We start from the raw sequence: 23,012 nt of genomic DNA, 5'->3' as shown, positions 1-23,012 counted from the left end.
AAAGGATGCAATAAAAACAGCTCTCCATCCCCAAAATAACACCATTTTGCAGTAACCGTGAATACGTATTCTTGGTGTGCACTGGATGGCCTCTATTGCATCCTTTGAAATATTATTCCCCATATATTTGTTCACAAAGCAGTAGCATTGCTTCTTTGCAAGGAAAAGCAGCAGTCAGTCCTGTGACTTTTGGTGGAGTTTATGTATACTGTATTCCACCTTATGAACTCAATGGCCTTAAGAAAATGTAAATCTGTAAACTATAATGAAGATAGTTTCTGACTAAAGCCAGAACAAATTAGTTATACTTGAAAACTTTTTGGTTTGAACACCCTGCGGCAGCCAGCTCATGAACGAAACTGGGATTCTTTCAATCAAGTTTCAAAGAAGAATCTACAGCCTAGCAAATATAATGCAGGGATAAGACCCTGAGGCCAATGACCGATTTGTTATATAAAGTAATATCTACCTATCAACAATGTCTTTTTTAATGGACCACTCTGTAAAAGCACATAACAACCAAAGAACAAGAAAAAAAATACAAGCCCAGCATGAAAACACACAAGCAACTGATACTGTCTTTCATGACTTACAGAAAAATCATTCCTGAGAACAAATTCATTTAACTCCCAAGACAGACAGGATCAAAATGGAATGGATTTGAAAGAGCATGTTGTCAGATGTTCACAAGAATGTATACACCAACCTGAAAGACATGATTTTGGCAAGCCTAGCAGATCACCACTACTTGTCCAACCATGTATTACTGCCCTTTCCTCAAATAATTCCTAGTGCTCAAGAAAAAAAAAGTTCAAGTTTAACCAGCATGACACAGTGTAGTGCAACTACAACCGACCTTGGGAAAACAGAATAGCGTAGCCTATTCCCTTTAATTGATAAATACACCCCCGTCCCTCAAAACATCAGTGTCTGTATCATCATACACTGCATGTACCAACCAGCTCTTCTCTTATGCCCACACGGACAACTCCCAGAAGGAAACAAGTTTGTTAATCAATGAACCGAGAGGGATGTTAAAAGACTCTGTGATTCTGGGAAATCCACTGTAGCGCAAAAGAGCCCTTGAGGGTCTGGAAGGAAAGGGCTTCATACTTTTCAGAGGAGTGACATATTGGCCTGATGCTTCTGTGAAATATTCTTGGAATAAAAAAAAAAAATCCATCACACTTCAACAAATGTAAATGTTTAAACTGTGAACTTAAGTCTTCAGTTGTCTTCAAACCTGTTACCATATGTCTTTCCTTTTTGAGTGTACTTAACATTAAAATAACATGCTTGCACTCCTCAAATAACCCATCTGCTGTTTGCTACTCCTGCCTCTTTAAAAGCTTGTCAGCTGCTATCCACCGCAGTTCAATTTTCAGATTAAAATTAGAAATTAATATTTATTATTTATTTTGCCTAATCACACTAACTTCAGGCACTACTCATCTTTATAAGTGCCCCAAGACTTGAAATAATAAGGGAGCCCCAAACATCTAAGATCAAGAAAACAGTATCACAAGTATTTCGTTAAGAAATCTAACTCTGTCTCCCTTGACTGAGAATCTACTTTCAACTAACCATGAAGTAGAAACAGAAGTGTGGTTTCAAGATTTCACATCATTCAAAAGACCAAGATACGGATTCCTTGTAACAAGCAGATAAAAAAAACAGGAAAAAGTCATGGAAAAGAGTTTGTGAATAAGGCTCCTCAGGTAATCACACATATAACTCTAAATATTGCACAAGATATACAAGCCCAATATAAACCAATGTAACACAACCACCATTACTTTGCATCACCCTGAATACACCTTCAGACTGTAATGCACAGCTCTAGGACTGCTTATGCATTCAGAGTAGGCAATCATTGGATTAAAGTAAATAAAATCCAAGGAAAACTCAAGCAGCTAAGACCTCAAGCCTCCCTCATGGTGAAGTAGTAATTTAGGATATACTGTGCCTCCTTGCTGCCTACTCTCTTCGCATTCAGGGCAGCACGGCCCTGCTTCTGTTTCAAGGGGAGAAATGGATCATCTCATCCAGTCTCCCACATAGTTTGGTGGTTAGGACTCTGAGCTGCATCATCTGTGGGTTCAAATCCTGTCAAACCGGACAAGAACTGAACTTCACATTTCTACTACAGGGACAAGTTGTCTAATGAAACGTGGAGAAAAAACAGTGTAGCTTTAGATGAATTCAAATGCTTTAGGACCTGACTGAGATTAACTACTCAGATTTTTTGGTGCTGGCACCTTACCCCCCATCTCATCAAAGCAGGGTATTCATAATCTTTTCAGTAATCTTAATCTGTTCAGTAACATTTTGTCTAGAGATCTTTTTGTCCCTGGATTAAAGCACTCAGATTTCAGAAGGCTTCAGAGGTTAGCTAGCATTTAAAAGTGGATTGATTGTACTGCTCTGAAAAACATAGCTAACTTGTTTATAAGTAGCGTGGTTACAACCCAGCATTTTAAGCTCGCAAAAAGTTTTAACTCCTAGTGCTATAAATATTCAGCAAATATCTTGCATTTTGATTATTTCTGGAAAACATTACTACATACCTATTTCACTTTTAGAGGTTTCTTAGATTTCCACCAATAGTTTTTCTAGTAAAAGTCCCAGAGCAGATTGCATATTTATGCTGCTGATACAACAAACAAAGGAAGAACAATCAACTCTCTACTCAAAGAAGAAACTATACCCTGTTGCTAACAGCACAATATGATGTTTGCTCATTCCTTCCACTCCTTTAGATAATGATGGGACACAATTCTTTGGCTCTGAGGAATTTCTTTCTACTTACTGACCTAGAGGTGCATGGGGCAAAATCATTATCTGATTGGCCATGTTTGTTCAGCAACTTTCTAGCTTTATAGAGCAGGAAGGTTAACGCTAATTTAAGATATGAAGGTATGCTTGCTGTATGCCTCAAATACTGAACATAAATTCTAGGAATGCATGAGATTTTTAAAAAACTGACCGACAACATATTTCCTAATTGATTAGAACAGAATAGTGCTGGAAAGTATCCACTTTTCAGCATGACTCAAAGTGTATTCTATGATGTCCTTGCAATCCTCTGGCAATTTACAAAGATACAGTATTAAAAACTTCTGAAAATTTCAAAGAAAAGCAAAATAGAACAAACATACTGCTGAGAACAGAGCAGGACAGCACTCAGTGCAGCAATGCAATTACAGCATACAGAGGTATGTGGATAAGAATAACAATAAAAGAAATAAGAAATAATATAAATCACAAGCTCTACATTTTACTTCAATATTTTCCAAGCACAGAGATTCATTGGGCTGCAAAGCCACCGAAGTATCATTTTGCATAAGGCTGAGGTAACGGATTCTAACAGAAATACAGAGAATACCAAGAAAAGTCTTGTACTATTTAGTTTACTAGGATTGCAGACATAACAACTTAAAGATAAAACATAAAACATGATGATATTTGAAGTGTTTACAAAAGCCAATAACGTTCCATAGATGAATAATCAAATGTTTCAGTATATCTAAAAATTAGTAAGCCTCAGAGGAAGACAAGAGGATCTCTTCCTAGCCTGCTAGGAAGTACTGTGAGATGGTATTTTTTACAGAAGTTGCAGACTAAGAAAATGGAATCAACGATACCCTAAGCACTTGTGTTTTATAGTTTATATACATGCACATACATAGTGTCAACCATTCCAAAAGCACCAGTGCACGAGAGCAGATCGTGGACTTGAGGTTTTGATAATAAATCCTTGTAAAAATAACTCAGTTACATGAAGGAATCAATCCAAATTTATATTATTGACCAGATGTGTGCGTCTGGCTGTCATATCAACTGCAGAGCACACAACGAATTTCCATCATATCCTTGACTTCTCTGGGAATCAGAAGTTACCTGACAGCACTAAAAACAAGATTCTAAAAGACTGTCTAGAGATATATACAGCTGTGTCTCACCTTGGATTCTTCAGCAATTGTTGCCACATCTAATTGAGAGAAGTATCTTGACAGTAGGAATCGCTAATTCCCTGATCTGTACCAGTAGGTTGTAGCATAGTACACTGTATCACCATGGTGTTTGTATTATACAACAGGACTAACAATTCAGAACCACTATTATGACCCATATGATTAACATCCATACATATATTAATAGAAAGACCAGTACTTCTTAAAACAACTCCGGCAATATGTTTAACCACAAGATGCAGTTATAAACAAGTATGGAAAGGCCATGAACCATATTTGAAAAACCCATAAATAAATTTGAATGCTCACAAGAGTGATTTTAAACATTTTACTGATGATCCTTTGTTCTCTTACTACAATAGGGAGAACTGCAGTTTCAGAAATACGACTTCTAGTTCATTATTATTCTGAGAGATGAAGCAGGTTCTTTGTCATTTACATTGCCACTAAGTGGCAGAAGATAAACAAGGACAGAAGATGACAGATCATGGTACTTTGAACATACTTGTTTTTAACAATTATAGGGTATTGTGGGAGTGGTGCCAAAGTTATGGAAGATTGATCAAGACTAAAATAGAAGCATGAAGCTGATGCTAAATATATAAGAATAAATATGATAAAAGACCAGGTGTTCCGAACAAGCCACACAGGAGAATGAATCTTGAGTGCATGAGAAGGCCAGACCAGAAAACCGCCTGGGAGTGTGTGTGAGAAAAGATGTGAGTGAAAACAGTCGCAACTGTGGGTGCACCAGAGAAGAATGTAAAACATCCTGCTTGGCTTTATAGTTCAGGAACAAGAGAGATGTACAGATTTGCTTGAAAAAGAGAAGCAAGGGAGCTTCCTTCGCTATGCTGCATGCCTGTGCTGATTAAAGAATATACCTAGAAAAAGGCTATGAAGTTTGTGTCTCCTTCATCACCACAGAGTATAAAATTAGGTAGCTGATACTCAATTGCCTCTCAAACCATGACTTCCTGACAGGTTATTCAGACCTGAGGAAAGCATAGACAGGTTTGGGAGAGGAACTGCTAGATAGTTCTGAAATCATGAAGCATGTTTGGAAGCCCCTAATAAGAACAGAGACAAGTTATATGTGTGTGGACAAACTACGAAGTGAGAAACAGCAAAAGACCACAAAAGCAGTAGCACAGAACTGGCTGTGAACCATGAAAGTTCTGAGAAGAGATGATCAACAGAGGTCCTGGTCAGACTTACGAGGAAAAAGGCTACAGTACCTTATATAGGCAGCCAAAAGGAGGCATGAAATGTCAAGGAACAGGAAGGAAAACCTTATAAGCTCTATTTTCAGACTAATAATTCTTAAAGAAACAATATTTTTCTGGTATGTTCATACAGTAACAATTTATGATTCAGGCCAGTAATTTAAAAGTTAAGATTGATATACTCAAAAAAATTGTCTAAATAAGCATTTAGGATATTTGTAAATCTGTGGATTACAACCTTAGTGACTGTTGGTGAAGCATCACAATGAAACATTGGAAGTTAATGGAAGCTGTGCCCTGGATATTTCGCTGTAAAGCGTTTTGTTAGATTTTCATATGAAAATAAATTTTTAAAAAACTTACAGAAGTACAAAATCCAAATGTATTTTATGATATATTTAACATGAAGAATAAACACAAAGAATGATTTCTTTCTTAAACAGCGAGAGAACATCTATTAAACATGCTTCTTCCCTGTTCACTCGTTTAGTTACCCATCAGCCAACTTCAGATGACTGGTTATTATACAGGCAAAAGAGGAGATTCTCTGTCATGATGTATTCTACAGAATAGATTCCATACAATATGCATAGAGTTATCTGTAGGATAGAATAAATCTGTCCTAGCTAATAGTAAAGTCCTGTTTATCCTTCTTAGAATATTGCGTAAAAACGAAAGACAGAAAAATACTCTAAAGCATGCAACAGGGAGAAATTATCTAAACAAAGAGCCTGTAGGAAAAAACAAAATAAGATCAACTATCCAGCTCTAGCCTCCCTTTCAAACCAAATCCTTAATCACTAAAACCAAGATTTTTAATTTTAACAAGCCTTTAATAAAAAGCAGACTTGCATTAAATGGACAGGGCAGAAGACTGTTGGAAAAAACCCCAGACTAATATTCAAATCCATCCCCTCTTGAAATGAATGAGATGAGAATCTAAGAAAAAATAAATATGAGAGAAAGCATAGAAAGCAAACATGACATTCACTCACATAAAATTTTCTGGATATTCACTCAAGGCCATATCAATGATATTCAAAGCATCATGATAGTGTTTCTGGGCTGATAGCAAGAGTGCAAGGAGATGAAGAGAGTTGGCATCATCTCCTTGTAGCTGCAGAGCCTGACGAACATAACCCAAAGCTTCTGGTATCTGATTAAAAAAAAAAAAAGGGCAGAAAAGAAATCATCACTATTAGAAGTATTGCCTACTACTCGATTGCACGTCCATACAAGTTTCAAAATATTCACCTGGGTACCATGTAGAATTCTACAGACTCCTGTAAGACACTACTCAGAAGTTTAAAATGGACCTGATGCTCTACAGTGACCAGTAAAAATTAAATAATTTATTAACACTGAAAAATAAAGATATATGTTTTAATAAAACAGTTCCTTTCAGTCCTTTAAAATATTCACTTACTATTTTTTTTCAGATATTGGTTGTATTTCTTTATGCTTTTGAAAATATTTTAAACTCGATACACTAACTAAAATGTACATCTAGACTGCAAGAGTAACTTTTCTTCACATGGAATTTCATGATCTCTTCAGCTGCATGTGCTTTTGCTCAAAATAAGTAATTGTTAAAAAGGTGAAATTTAATCAAGCAACATCAGAATTTTGGAATTCAGAAGGATGGAGTCATAGCCTGCTACTGAGAAATATTTTGTGCTATTAAAGTGACAACCCATTCCACTCTAATGTGACATAGTCCAGTGTCTCTGCTACTCATTAGCAATGAAAAGTAGTCACCTAGAGTACGTAACTACTGTGCTCAAAACTGCTTCCTAAAAAAAACATGACACAGGAAAAGGCTTACCATGACATATACAAAGTAGCTCCACATTATCCAAACTCATGTGATATATGGCAGAATCCTAAATCCCTTAAACATAATGGCTATAGAAGTTGGGTTGAGCTCTGATCTCTTTTACAGCTTTAAAATATTTTCAAGTTTTCTTAAACACATTTTTGTGATTTTGTTCACAATAACCAAACCTCCTACAAGTATTCAAAAAAGGCACAAATCTTAGCAGATACTCAAGATTTAAGCAGTGTCAAGATCCCTAAAGACTAGATTCAAGAGTCCCAGTCTCCAGATAACTAGCCTGAGCAAAGATTACACATAACAGGTAAAAATGAGGTAATAATTAACTCTGTTTTTTTCTCTATCCAGCAACATAACACTGAAACAAATAAATTCAATGGGTTATGTCTTATTTATGATCCTAGAGCTGGAAATACTACTCTCTGGAGAAGTGTACAAGACTGAAGGTGTTCACAGAGAATATTTGTTTGGCTTTTTTTCCATATATATGCACACAGGCACATGGAAACCCAAGTTTTATTGAAGAAATCTTCACTTGTATCCATCGATACATCCATTCTAATCTTCATATGACAGTGTGAGGCTGTACTTTAAAACACAACTAACCTGTCTGGATATGGCAAGCTGCAGAGCCAAGTAAAAGGCTGCCAGATGATCTGTTGGAGACAAACTGTGAGCCCTAAAAAACCAACCAAAAAAACAGTGAATTTTTCCCCTGTTAATACAGGTTAGACATACACACAAATGCATATCTATTCATATATCCATATTCAGATCACTACATGTATGCTCATTTTTTTGATATAAGTGGTGTTCATTCCACTGATTTTTCTCATACTTCTGACTCATCCTTGATTTAAAGGAAGCACTTTGGGCCATTAAATGTCATTTTAAATATAAATTAATCATGTAATTGATGTAATTTCAGCACAAATTTTAAAAATGAGCAACACAAAATGATTCTTCCATTCAAACACATTCCTGAACAAACACTAGATGTAACTGCCTAAAACCAATTGTAATAAAAATTCATTAAACTAAGTTTTCTTACAGGAAAAGGAAAAAGATCCCCCAAAACAACACGCCTTCAAAGAGAAGAATTATGTCATCTGCACAAGAAGTACCCAAGCAATCACACCGACCCTGACCAGTATGGTTCTGAAGCACAGCACTCAAAGAGGAAGAGTGGCAGCAAAGTAGATCAGTTTTGCTCATTCTTCAGACTCCCAAAGTTTAAGTACATTCTCAGTCCAGCATGCTAAGCCTCCTAGGAAGCCAGTTACTTCTTGACTTTGAGTTGCTTTGAGATTAAGTTAGCAGAGCACCTTGCTATGTAGCAATGTAAAAGAAATCTAGGCTGAACAGCTTCTTTATCACAGCATTAGAGTAAAAGGCAACATAAGATCTGACTCACCATGAACCAATGTCTGAAGTTCAGATGAAGTTTATACTGATGATCTTTTTATAAATATAACTTTTGTCCACAAAATTGTTGAGCTGCCCAATAGCAGCAGCATTTTGTGATTATTCACTCTCAAAATATTTGTAAGTACTGCTGTTGTAAGTACCCTAATTACTAAAACAAAGAAATAACTTATTTCCATATTTTTTTAAATTTTGTTTGTTTGTTTTTAATGTTTTGGTCAAATACACTTTGTCTTATTCATTTTCACACTTATTTTACAGAAGATGCACTTGTAATACACTCTATTATTTTCCTCTGTAATACAATCTTTCTGCTGCAAGATAAAGGGTTTTTTTTTTTGGGGGGGGGGGGGATCCTTGAGCATAAAGACAAAAAAAATTTATGGCTGTAACCCAAAATGATGCGTAGTAAATACTGGGCGGCAAGTCTGGAACTATTTTTTTTTAATATATATATTTGTTGCACTCTTTTAACAGAGGCTCACCTAGGAATAGGATATGTAATAATCATCTTCAGAACATCTAACGAGTCATCTCCATCAGGAGGGAGGAACAAAATTGACCTTTAAGCCATTACAACCACAAAGGGAACCTCCTGCTTCTGACTTGTGCATTTCTGTCTTCCTCAGTCCAAAGTGACAGCTCCATTAGTTTAGCAACTACACCCAACACATATCAAAGTAGTTTATCAGGGGACAGTTTCATATTTTGTTAACTTTACCTCTAAACTGGAGATTAGAGACAAACATAAAGCCTAACAGGGTCCAGGACCAGTCCTTTTTTAAATTTAAGTTCACAAATTAAGCAAGACTAAGTGAGAACAAGAGATTTTAATTTAGAGGGTACTTGTTCAGTCACCCAAGCTTCAGCTAGAGAAAGAATAAAGCTGTTACTATCTATCATCCATTTGGTGAGTTCTGTGAAACTTCAATTCACACCAACCACAGGAAAAGCACTGAAAGTCTTCCAAAATTAAAAAAAAAATAAAGTTAGTAAAACAAACACCCCCTCAGCACTATGCGAAGACGACAGCAAGCACCTTCTCACATGGCCACTATCACAAACTGGTTGCCTTGAAATCTGGCATAGGCAAGGGTCCAAAACATAACTGTATTTCTTCAGGACCTCTGTTTCTTCAGGAATTGGTCCCTTAGGTAAGTGATTAAAAAACCCACAAAAAACCCAAACCAAAACAAAAAAACTTGGCACATCAAAATACTGAGTCCAGGTCAACTGCTCGCTTTATAAACTGCTTAGGAGATGAATGGAGCATTTCAACTTCCACCTCCTGGAAAACAGCTATTTTTAAGATATGGCACAAGAAAGTGGGCACGACTCTGGTATGCTGAGCATAACATACTCTCTGTGGTAACATATTTTTGGTAACATTCTATACCTACGTTATGAACACAAGGAACCAGCAACATTATCAACCACATTGAAGTGTATTTCCTGTACAGCTGATGTATCAGGTGTGAGTCTCTCTATGAACACAAGTGGGGAAACATATAAAAATATCCTCAAAACACTGCACAACCTAAACCCTCAGAAAATTGAAATTTTCCAGACAGATCAATAGCAGGGAACAACTCTCAGAATTCTGGGAATCGCTATACTAAACTGGAGGATAGAGTCAGCAGGCGCTGAACTGCAATGGATTAGCTTCAGGCTATGGTTCACTTCATCCCTTGCTGTTTCAAAGAACCAGCAGAAGAAAGCAATTCCCTATTAGAACCTCAAAAGTAGTGAACAGGTAGAAACGGTGAGAAATGGTTAGCAAAGTATTTTTGAAACAGTGATGATTAAGTCAGTGGTCAGAGGGATGGGTGATGAACTGAGGTATAAACCAGGAGGTAGAAACCTCAGTTTCAGCATGGAGAAAGAATGCTGAAGTAATAAAAAACCCTATTAAAACCATTAAGGAACAGGAAGACCAAAAATACGTTAAAACATACTTACACACAGAGGAATAGTTAAGACAGAAAAAGGAAGGACCAATACATAAAGTTACCTGCAAAACACTTTTTCAAACCTACCCCCCCCCCCCCTCAGATACAAAATCACCAACAGAAATCCAAGACTTCACATTCCTGTTAATGTACAAATCAGTTTCCCTGAAGCATTCGGGCCTGTCTCCCCAAGTAGGGTTTTCAAGGGTATATAAACATAAAGAGAGACATATTTAGATGCTGCAGCACTTCTGCCAGCTTTGCCGTCAAGATTTTTTTCTTCTGTCATTAGGGTAGAGAAGTTCTCATTCACCTGTTTATTGCCATTACATTTGCACTGTCAAACCCCTGAGAATGACCTACTGACATCCCCAACAGGGCTACTTCTGTGTAAGGCACTTGGAAGACAGGGCATTTGCATTGTCGCTGCCTATGCTGTTAAACCTCCAGATAGATTTTTTTCTTTCCCCCTAGCTTACTACCTTACTGCCTGCATTTTACCCCTCATCCACAGCAGCAGGGCCTCAGTTATTGCTCCGCCTCTACAGAGATAATTGCAAAAGCCTGCTACACAACCTGATCAGCAACCACCTCTTCTAGAAACACTACCACATTGAACCATGACTTGAAACCTTGCATCATACAATTTTCTGTTGTAGATCAGAATACTCCCTTGAACAAATATTTTATACTAGAGAGCAACACAAATGTCTTTAACATTAAATGAAAGGAAATCCTTATAAATCAATTTAGATATTTCTGACAGAAAATGATGAAATAAACGCTAAAGAAATACATTCTGTACTCGCAAAAGGAGACTCCCAGAGGCGAAATCCTCATTACACAATCTTTTACAAGTCTCTCTTTTTAACACATAATAAAGGCTTTTCACTACATATAGCAGCATGAAATGAAAAGATTAACACCCACTCACCTCTGAAATGCAAGAAGAGCCTTTCTCTGCAAGACCTCTTGCATCCCTCGCAAAGATGCTAAAAAGGATACATTTAATCAGTCACAGACAAGATCAAGAGATTTCATTCCACATGTTCATTGAAGACGTTTTAATACACTGACTGAAAAAATGGTTGCACACAGAAGCTTTAATTTTATGTCTAGCATTCTGCTAGGTATCCTTTTTTAGGCAACACGGGAATTTCCAAACATGAATGTTTACTCTTATCTTACCATCAGTAGCCTGCAGACTGTAAGTCAATCCCAGTGCCAAGTAGCCTTTTGCTTTGAACTCTGATGTTTTGTCCCCAAGATCAACAACTGTTTTGGCAAATCTTTCAGCTTCTTCCAACTGAAAATATTACAAGACATCCATGTAAGTCTAAAACTAGCTGAATCTTTCATTATAATGAGAAGAATGCACAGTACGTATATTATGCACACTGAGTCTGTTGAAATCTCAGCCATGATTGCTTTTAAGGACTATTTTGTTTTTCAGTAGACTTAGTTTTCCTCCTAAATCCTGAGTAAAGAATACAGATTTTTAAGCTGAAGCACCCACTCCTACGGTTGAGAGAAACTCTGGCACATAACGCACAGATCATTGCCAATTTAGTGCGGTTTTGCCTTTTCTTTTCTTTTTTCTTTTCTTTTTTTTTTTTTAATAAAAAAGGCATTTTGAGTCCATACATGCCACCTACCATTTTTTCATTTCATAAATAGAGTTCTTGTCCCATTAACCATTTTTTTAAGAAAATCAATTACAAGAACTATGGCTCCAATCCTGCAAAAAAAAATGTATAGCCTTGCGGAACTCCGCATCACATACAGTTTTGCTGAATGTATGCAAACTCATAAATAAACATGTGAAAAAAGATCAAGGTTTAACAGCACACCCATGCCAGCACACTATTTAACAATCTAGGAAGAACAAAATAATATTTGAATCCATTCCAGTAAATGTAAATACTAAGTACAGTAAGCTACTCCATATGGAGTCAATCCATAGGGAACAATTTACAGAACTAGGATCTACGTTAATTATTAAGACTGTATTTTTATCAGCCTCAACAAGTCACATTTCTGCTACTGCACTGTTTCTCAATTTCTGATTGTGAGCTTTCCCTCCTCTTTTCCTCTTTTTTAAAATATACTCATTCTTCTAAAAATTACAAGTATATCTTGAAGTCCACATGATAATCTTTGATCACCTTAATGTTTTTTGTACAGATGCATCAATTTCAAAGTTACCTAAAATACAACTCAAGTAACACGTTTTGAAAGGACACTGCCCCTACTAGGAATTCAAAAACTCCAGCTGCCTGCAAACATAGTATCACCAGAAGAATCTCTTGAATATAAGAGATTTGTCTCATTATCTTCTTGCATACAGGAAACAGACATCTAAGTTGCCTTTTTCATCTCTGCATGCCAACATTTCAATTTCTAATACACTTTTAGCTATGTCTTAGGTCAGTATCAAAATATGTTACCCTGATAAATATAACCATTGCTGTCAAATATTTTAAACTAGCCATGTAGCGATGTACATTTGTACATACATATCTGCTGTATTTTTAGAGATGACCAAGTGCATGTAGTCACTATGCAAAAGTATTTGCTACATCCCTAAACCAAGATTTTGTTGCATTTCAGCACAGCTCTTGCTGAAAAGACAAAGTGGCAAAGCTTACCCAGTGGAGAGATCCCATACAGAGCTTTGCAGCAAGGAGCGGAATAGTTGCATCATCTGGTTTCAAACGTATACACTCCTTCAAGACTTTAACAGCTCGAGCAGACTGTTAAAAAAATTTTTACATTGAAATTACTAAAAACAGAAATATATTTCACAGATAGAAGATTCCTATTTCCATCATTTACTTAATTTTTCCCATGTGAAGGAGACATTACTAAATATTTTGTCCACAATTTGTCACAACTCACGCAAGTGAAACACAAGACTTTAGGCACTGCCCTTGTTATTTAACACCTATGAACTACCATTAAGTGTCCCCAGTGAAACATTTGCCCAGAACATAACTTCAATGGTACATGATTCAGAAAACAGTTTTGAGATGCATTTAAAACTTTGCTAGGCCTGTCAGCTCACAACATTTGAGCCAAGCAAATGAAAGAGCAGGAACGGGACAGTCTTCAGAACAAGTAGTATTTTAGCGTTCTTTAGTGGTTACAACACCACTTAAGAATAGCTCTGACAGAAGATTGTATGAAAGACTGCTCATCTTTTTTTAGTTCATTTGCCTCCATTCAATCACAGTTTAGAAAATAACTCAAAGTAAACAGAAAATGGGAAGAAGAATCAAGCCTCTTCAGAACCACTGCACCTAAAAATATTTTCTAAAGAAAATACAAATCATTCCTTTCCCCATACTGAAGATAAGCAAATTACCCCCACTGAGAATGGTCTATTAGAAAATTAGTATTATTTACATTACATAATGAATGTGATTTATTTTCTGTAACATGACAGTTAAAAGCAAAAAGAACTGAAAATAGAAGATTGCATCTGATAACTTAAGTTCCTAGGTTATGTAAAAATGAAAAAAAAATAATCCATTTCACTGTAATTGCACAGACTACACAGTCTCACAGACAGCAATATTAAAAAAACACCCAGAAATTCCCAAAGAAAAAAAAAAAAACAGAAAGAGCATCATAGAATCAGCATTAATTTGTACCTACGTGTACAATTCATTTATTAAAACAGCACTTAAACAAGTTGCTACTGGATAATATAGTCTGGTATAATTCATTACTTACATTCAATTAGCTTAGCTTAAGCTTGTTGGCAAGATAGTCCTTGTCATCACCTTTCAGTCTTCCTAAGTTACAAACTACTGAAAAAACAATGTTCTTTGTACAGCACTAGGCATAAATCCAGGAGTACAGTGTACACAGCTGATTTAAGAACCAGAATTATTTTCAAAAACACTACAGATGAAAATTATGGAATTGTTATCAAAAGCCATCAATAAAAGAATTACATCAGAAAATTAAGACTTACTTTTCCTGCTGCCATCAAGGACAATGCAAACTGATACCAGAGATGGAACTCTTCAAACGCAAACTTCATGGCTCTTTCTAAACACTAATTTGGGAAGCAAAATTGTTATTTAAGGGCACATTCTTCAATTATTAAGAAGATATACTAGTATAAAAATTTTCTTATAGACTCATACCTACAATACATGTAAATAAAAATTTGATTAATTCAAATAAGTTAAGTGAAAACAGTTGCCAAATTCTATATGAAAAAAAAGAAGTGAACAGAAAACTGATTTCCCATTTATTGTGTTTGTTTAAATACTTCTACTGGTACTGTCCTATTAAGTCTAAAAGAAGGAATGATAAATATAATCTCACTGAAGATACTAGCTGCAAAAGGCAGGAGATAAGTCTTAAGTGAAAAGGAAAATTGTACACACACTCCTCCTAAAGTGTGAATACTTAACAAGCAACAGCACTACAAGTACTCATCAGCACCACTTAAAAAGGGTGGGGGGTAAAGGTTCACCTGACAATATTATTTCTGTTCTTAAGAATTTTAATTTCATACTTGATATTCTGGGGAGATATTCCACTTACTAAATGAATGTCAAGGAAATTTATTATTACTAAACAGAGACTAAATATATCAAATCAGCATTATATGCTAATTTTGAAGGCTTCATACCTACTGCTGTCAATGAGAATTATCTCATTTTTGTTCTTGTTTCAGCTGGGATAGAGTTAGTTTTATTCCTAGTAGCTGGTACAGTGCTGTATTTGGGATTTAGTGTGAGACTAATGTTGGTAACACACTGATGCTTTTAGTTGTTGCCAAGTAGTGCTTATGCTAGGTTAAGGATTTTTCAGTTCTCCATACTCTACCAGCAAGCAGATGCACAAGAAGTTAGGAGGGAGCACGGCCAGGACAGCTGACCTGAACTAGCCAAAAGGGTATCCCATACAACATAATGTCATGTTCAGTATATAAACTGGGGGGAGTTGGTGGGGGGCAATCACTCCTCGAGCATCTGTTGGCAGGTGGTGAGCAATTGCATTGTGCATCACTTGTCTTTTCTTGGGTTTTATTTCTCTCTCTTTTTGTTATATTCCTTTTCATTACAATTATTACTATTATTACATTTTATTATTCTATTTTATTATTATGGTTACTGTTATTATTATATGATGAGCAGAGTGCCTCAAGGGTCAGTATTGGGACCGGTGTTATTTAACATCTTTGCTGGTGCCATGGAGAGTGGGATTGAGTGCACCCTCAGCAAGTCTGACAACAACACCAAGCTGTGTGGTGCAGTGGACACACTGGAGGGAAGGGAAGCCATCCAGAGGGACCTTGGCAGGCTGGAGAGGTGGGCCTGTGCAAACCTCATGAAGTTCAACAAGGCCACGTGCAAGGTCCTGCACCTGGGTCAAGACAATCCCAGGCACAGATATAGGCTGGGTGATGAATGGATTGAGAGCAGCCCTGCGGAGAAAGACTGGGGGGGGCTGGTGGGAGAAAGACTGAATGTGAGCCAGCAGTGTGCGCTCAAACCCCAGAAAGCCAATCACAGCCTGGGTTGCATCAAAAGCAGTGTGGCCAGCAGGTCAAGAGAGGTGACCCTCCCCCTCCACTCTGCTCTGGTGAAACCCCACCTGCAGTGCTGCAACCAGCTCTGGGGTCCCCAGCATAAGAAAGCCAGAGACCTGCTTGAGCGGGTCCAGAGGAGGACACAAAGATGATCAGGGGGTTGAAGCACCTCCCCTGTGAGGACAGGCTGAGAGAGTTGGGGTTGTTCAGCCTGGAGAAGAGAAGGCTCCCAGGAGACCTTATAGCGGCCTTCCAGTACTTCAAGGGGGCCAACAGGAAAGGTGGGGAGGGTAGTGAGATAGGGTGAGGGGGTAGGAGTTTTAAACAGAAAAGACAGGAGATTTAGATCAGATACTAGGAAGATGTTCTTTACTGTGAGGATGGTGAGGCAGTGGAACAGGTTGCCCAGAGAAGCTGTGGCTGCCCCCTCCCTGGAAGTGTTCAGGGCCAGGCTGGATGGGGCTTTGAGTGACCTGGTCTAGTGGAAGGTGTCCCTGCCCATGGCAGGGGGTTGGAACTAGATGATCTTTAAGGTCCCTTCCAACCCAACCCATTCTATGAATCTATGATTATATTTTATTTTAGTTATTAAACTGTTCTTATCTCAACCCATGAGTTTTACTTTTTTTTATTCTCCCATTCATCCCACTGGGATGTGGAAGGAGTGAGCAAGTGTCTGCGTGGTGCCTAGTTGATGGCCACGGTTAAACGACAACAATTTTGCTATGCTGATTTTTATTAATCAGACCAGCTCCAGAGAGTTGAAAGGTCCAACACTTTTTTGGATTAAACTGATTCAGCAATTAACTTTCTCATCTGCAGAGTCCAATTACATGAAGCAGCTTTTCTCCTCTAATAGCTACAATGTATATGGTAAAATGTAATACCATTAATTACTTTTCACATTCAAACTTGGCCTTAACATTACAGAAAGCACAGACAGGTGCGTAGCATGCTCCCACACTTTTACAGAACCTGAAGCAAAGAACAGCACTGAGGATGAATCAAAACATATGCAAGAAGTGCATTATTTGCCACATATAAGTAATGTATGCTAGAATTTTTCCTACTACACAATGTCCAGTATCAAGACTATTACTAAATACATTTTTATTTAATTATTATAAAGGAATGAAGTTTCTAAAAATGAATTCTTTCCAATACTGTTGTTAAAAGTTCATCATCAGATTTTAGTAGTAAGTTAACTAAATGTCTATTAAGAAAACCAACATAGGATTTATTTTCCCATCGGACTTTCCATCAGCAGAAGCAAAAAGATCACAGCAAGAAACAAATAAGTAAGTTATGTGTGATGTCTTCTCCTATTACTTTGGATACTTTGCAGAGATACCTAGGTAAAGCACACTCCTCCACCTCCCTCTGTGAACTCAGCAGAAAACAAAAGTTGCTAAATCCCTCTCCATCTCTCTGCACCGCTTAGTACAACTAAGGTGATAAACTGAGTGCCTCAAAATGAAGGAGAATGAACGCAGGCTTATCTTTTCAAATGCAGGCTTCTTTTCCAAAGAAGCGGGAGAATCTGATATTTCAGTTTTTTATAATTTTATAATTATAGGGATACAGGACACTATTGTAGACTACATTAAACGGCTTGAGTTTCAACATACTAATGGTCTATTTACTGTTCTCTTCCCTTGACTTCAAGTTCTATTTACTTGTCTTCATTCAGTATGAAATGTGACAAGTTACATGAATTTTTCTCTTGTAAGATCACAAAATTAGTAGTTAGCATGTGCAGGGGCAAGGGATGTATGTGCATATATGTGTATGTGACCTACACAACAACATGAACACCTCATAAACTGGGTTCTTCCGAACCGAGTAACAACAAGTAATTTCAAAGAGTAACGGGCTCCATCAAGAAATCAATGAGAAATACATAATAAGCAAAAGTACACTGGAAACCTGCAAATTAAGATAACGTTGAGGAAAATAGCAGGTGAGTTAACTAATTAAAAAGACATTCATCACAATCCCTCTCCTGAAAGGCAGTAATGAAACTATTGATACTGCCTTGAAAATAATCACAAATCACTACATGGACAGGTAATGTTGAACGCATTACTGAATTTTGTTGCTTAGCACTATAGTCTCCTCCTGAAAAGAATATGCTTGCAGTTAGAAAGTTGAAAGATAAGTATCTAGGAAAACTTCTGGTCTGGAAAACATCTCTCCTAGTAGGACATTGATAAACTCAATATGTCATATCCTACAAAGCTTAAAAACCAACTTGATGACAGTCAGAGTACTTTTGTTTATGCAAGAATTATGACAGTGGAAAGTTCTTTGATCTAGTTGAAGCAGCCATAAGAAACTGAAAGCCCGTTGTATAAAACCTCCATAAAGAAATGAGACCTTTTCAATTAAGAACATGACTCAGCATTAGAACAGATTAACAAGGATTTTTGCTCATTTAATATTCTTATATCACAACTAACTACTGTAAGTAATCAGCTATATCCAAACCAGAAGATGTTAAAATATTGGAACTGGGGGGTGAACACCATTTCTACGGTTAGAATAATGGTGCTTTCTGACTTGAAGCTACAACAGCTCCACTAGAGAAATCATAATTAGCTCACAGAGAATGAAGCCAGCAAGAAATTACATGCCTATTACATAACTGAACAGAATGTTTTTACATTACTGAATTTGTTTTAGTGTAATAATTTACACTATAAAAGTTTCAGACTATGGGCCATAGGATTTCAGGGCAGATACCTTCTACCCACTCACTAAACTGTAAGAGTTTCTCAAAGTCTATGTTTTCTGCTGTGAAGAACGGGAACAAATGAGATGTTCTAACCATTTCCTGATAAGTTCCTGCTGCAGCTGTGTATCTAGAGTATCAGTATGCTAAATGAAGTATTGTCTATTATACCAGGTCTTCATAAGATTACTTTATTCGTGTTCAGAATAGATACTTCATGCACATATAATAAATAAATTTTAATTGTTCTGTATTGAAATGTATTTTTCAAACATAAGGAATATTTTCTAATTTTTCAAAGAGAACATTTCAAAAGAATATACATACAATTTTGATGGAATATAACTACAAAGATGCTAGACACAGAATAAAAAAGAACAAGACCTTAAAACAAGCCTTAGACAGACTCCAGGTGTCAAAGCCCAAGGCAGTGGCTAAAACCCCTCAACTAAGAAGCTGGTCAAACATGGAGGCCCTTTAACTTTCCAGATACTTGTGGTTCTGCTTTTGTCTGTAACCAAGACCACCACCAGCACAATCAGCATCTAAAAGGCAATGAAATCAATGATCTAAGTTGAGTTAAAACATCTTCCGTTAGTTTGAACACTCAACTGTGCACAAAACACAGCAGGAAAAGGAACAGCCAGGGTTACTCATCTGTCAGCTACAGGGGCTAAACCAATCACACAGGCAGCGAGGGAAGCAAGCTCTGTGCTCTTCTCCATGTGAGGGGACTAGAAGATTTTCCTCCTACCCTTCAGGGTAATGTCCTAGACATCAAGATACATGGCTAAGAACAGAGATACCACTAGTTTTTCTGGTGAAGCAAAAAAACCCTCTTTATTAAGAAAGGCAAGAAGAATCACAAACAAGAAGTTTCATCTATTGTAACATAAATACCATCCAAAGCGTCCAAAAGGAAACAGTGGAGGAATCCCAGGAACCTGTGATGTTCTCATTAATATAATGGTTGTTTAACATACAAAAAAAAAGACAAAAAACCCACAAGAAAAAAACCCCACCACAAACAAAAGAATCGGAATTGGAACCGAGGGCTACACTACCACGGCCCAGCTGCTAGGTTAGTATATAAAAAGAAAAAGTTGCCAGCTGCTTAAAGAAGAAAAAAGAAATAAGAGTTACCTTTTCAAGTTTTTTGTTGTTTTCTTTTTTGTTGTTTTCTTTTTTTTTTTTTTTTTTTTTTACTCAATGTCTACCATTTAAAAAGTTCTTAGACTAAAATATAGGGAGCGTCACCTCTCGCAGCTTTGGTGCAACTACCTAAAACTCCATGAAGGTGGTAGTGTTTGTAGTGGCAAGTAAATGGAAATATTCCTGATTAGATTATGTTGTAGGGTTACAGTCTTGTATGAGCTTTCACACTGCTTAGTTTTGTGAAAGACTTTCTATTGTACTGATTAAGCTGATTTCTATGCTATGAACTTGCAGCTACAAAGTACTTTCAAGAAGAACGCCCAAATTTAGAGATTAGCATCACAGGAGATGCAGATTAAAGGGTGACTATGAACATATACCAGAGAAGAACCGGGGCTTTTTTTTTTTTTTCTTTTTCATTTTCATCTTAATAAAAGTCCTCTGTTACAGTAGAGAGAAACCATTTCTCAGCAAATCAATCCCTGGATACGCCTTCCTATCACACATGCTGAAGTATTCCTTCTGGATATCAATAATTAACGATGGTCAGCAACCAGTATCCTGCTGCTGGGTGAGCACTGCTTTGAGCAGCAGAAAGATCTGCTCTGCCCAAAGAACTGAAGATGTTTCTCAGGTATAAAAAACTGTTAACAATACTTGATTATTTCCTGAAGTAGTAAGTCACTGCAATTTAACAAAACACATGCAAGTTGCATATCAAACACAAGACATTTGAGATAGAGAACACACTTTCCTACAGACCTGAAAAAATAATACATTTCTGTTTTATTAACTTCAAAACCATTTTACAAATTACGAGGACCTTGGAGCACTCTGAATATTATGAGGGGTAAAAGAAAGTTTTCTTTTGAAATAAAACATCACAAATCCTTCTCCTAGTTATTTATACCTATCATTTATATCCACAATAGCTTTTATCTTTTGCCATTCCTTCCTGTTGTCTCCATTTAATGTGTATCCTTTTAAGCAGATCCCTGCCTAAAAACGATGTGAATTTCTGTGCCATTAAACATTTACCACACCTTTCACAAAATTCCTGTGCTTGACCACCTCAAGTCACTTGTATAAATTTAGATAGTAAACTTTTTGGGGTGGAAACTACCTACTGCATTTATACAGTAGCCAGAATGACAGTGTCCTGTATTTGTTTAGCCCTTAAGTACTAGCACAACTAGCATGATTAACAGAAATAAGTAACAAAGACACAGCTGAATATTCACTATTATTGACAAACCTCTGAGAGCATTTCATATTGGCCTCTTCTTCCTAAAGCTATAGTAAGTAAATCATAGACTACAGATGCACTTTGCAAACTGATGATACGATCATTTTTGTGTTCTGGTATTCTGCTCAGTACAGCATCACGGTTAGCCTGAAACATACCACAAAAAAAGAAACAGTGTCAGACATTGTAATCCAACCTATATTTTTGCTTAAAAAACTACCATTCTATTCAGACTGACAGTCAGCAATTGACGTAGGTGATATGGAGAGACAGTATCTGCTACTAATTTGTAGACAGCAAGAATCACCAATTTTATACATTAGTGGCAAGATTTATGTTTCTATATGGATTTATTTTTAATTACTTGATTCTGTGATTCTGAATTACATAAACGAGGTAATATATTTAAAATCATTGAAGAGTTCTCAGAAACCAAGTTTTTTCAAAAACATAATGTATATTCATCTTTTAAAATTTAATTTTATTTTTTGTATGCTAGTAAAATATATTAGAAGGATCTTCAAATCCTCTATTACAGCTTTTGTAAATTAAGGCAATTGATTTCTTTTCTCTTCATAACATTATGACACTATTCTCTCACTTGTGAGTGGTAACCTGCCCAGGACAACCACACTATCTACCTTCAGTAGTTACTAGTGAGAAGTGAAAATTGTCCCTGGTTCTGAGCCCATGTTTGGAATCAGGCCATGTTTGCAGTAAGGCTTTGTACTTTTCGATACTGTTTTGTGAAAGGTACATTGCAAACTTGACTCCTTAAATAAACCTTCCCTTTCAAGAAAGAAGAAAGCTGAGCTGGAATTGGCTTAAATGAATTGACCGTGTTCACAAAGAAATCTTGTTAAAGAAAAAAAGATAAAATTCAGGTCTCCCAGTAGCTAAGTCTACCTATACTGAACTACCCAATACTTCTCCCACTATACCATCAAGCCTCTGAAAATACCTTATCCTGATACCTTATCTATTTCTAGATTTCTTGATGTTTAATATTCCCATTGGTACAAATGCTGTATCTGGTAGTCAGAAGTTAAAGATTCTCTTCTCTTCTCCTCCCCCCTTTTCTTTTTTTTCTTTAATTACACAGGGCATAGCCCCCTTAATACATTTACTTAACTACACTAAATTTTAATGGGTAGCTTATTTCCCCCTTTTTTCTGAAAGGAGGAGTGACACACATTAAGGGATAATAAATTGTTTCTCTGCTTTAACAGGATAACATTTTAAGCTCTGAACATAATCAATTCATCCTTAAAATCAGAATAACCAAATATTGAAAAAATTCTCAGAGAGATACATGGAGCATAAAGTGCCCAGATATTTCAGGGATTATCAACTGAATATTCCACAGCTTGGTTTGAAAACACACACCCCCGCACACACACCCCAAACAGACGCTTTGCTTTCTTTTGATCAAGAAGTCTTTGGCTTTTCGTTTCCACACTGCATAAATATTTACTCAGCTTCAAGAACTTCTTCCTTTTTAACGCCACATTTAATCACTATTTGACTCAATTCTGTGCAGGCACAGGACAAGCTATGAACTAGCACTTGATGTGAAAAAATGGCTGACAATGCCAAAGCAGTATTATAGGAGAGGATGCCTTCTAAGTATCAAAGATACCTTATACATTTGAACAGTCATTTTCTGTGTAATTTTAAGAAAGAATGTATACAAAAACTCAAGTGCACAGTGTTTCAGAACTGCCATGGTCTCAGACACAATTAGTTAAACTGCAATGTGTCACTGGCCACACTTACCCCATACACACTTTAAGCCTGAGGCAGATGCAAGCAGTATAACTTAGTTCACCCACAGTGGAAGAAAGGATATGCTCAGCCATTTTACCATCAGCTAACAATAACACATAAGGCTGAGCGCTGGATGTGGTGATCCGTGAAACAG

General features: G+C 36.7%; 1 protein-coding gene across 3 annotated transcripts in view; it reads right to left on the bottom strand.

Moving 5' to 3' along the window:
* Positions 1-23,012, bottom strand: part of TTC7B (tetratricopeptide repeat domain 7B) — a 153,174-nt gene that overhangs the window by 65,459 nt on the left and 64,703 nt on the right. For all 3 annotated transcript variants that reach the window (XM_086463592.1, XM_086463593.1, XM_086463594.1), the window contains 7 exons: positions 21,101-21,238; positions 14,388-14,471; positions 13,057-13,161; positions 11,597-11,714; positions 11,343-11,400; positions 7,641-7,713; positions 6,196-6,356 (listed from right to left, as the gene is read on the bottom strand). In XM_086463592.1, the coding sequence (XP_086319718.1) occupies positions 6,196-6,356; positions 7,641-7,713; positions 11,343-11,400; positions 11,597-11,714; positions 13,057-13,161; positions 14,388-14,471; positions 21,101-21,238 (737 nt within the window). The remainder of the gene's footprint in view (positions 1-6,195; positions 6,357-7,640; positions 7,714-11,342; positions 11,401-11,596; positions 11,715-13,056; positions 13,162-14,387; positions 14,472-21,100; positions 21,239-23,012) is intronic.

The sequence above is a fragment of the Leptosomus discolor genome, chromosome 3 (genome assembly GCF_034619465.1).
Source record: "Leptosomus discolor isolate bLepDis1 chromosome 3, bLepDis1.hap2, whole genome shotgun sequence".
Classification (NCBI taxonomy): Eukaryota; Metazoa; Chordata; class Aves; order Leptosomiformes; family Leptosomidae; genus Leptosomus; species Leptosomus discolor.
The sequence above is the reverse complement of the archived record's forward strand: the minus strand, read 5'-3'. Positions and strand labels throughout refer to the sequence as shown.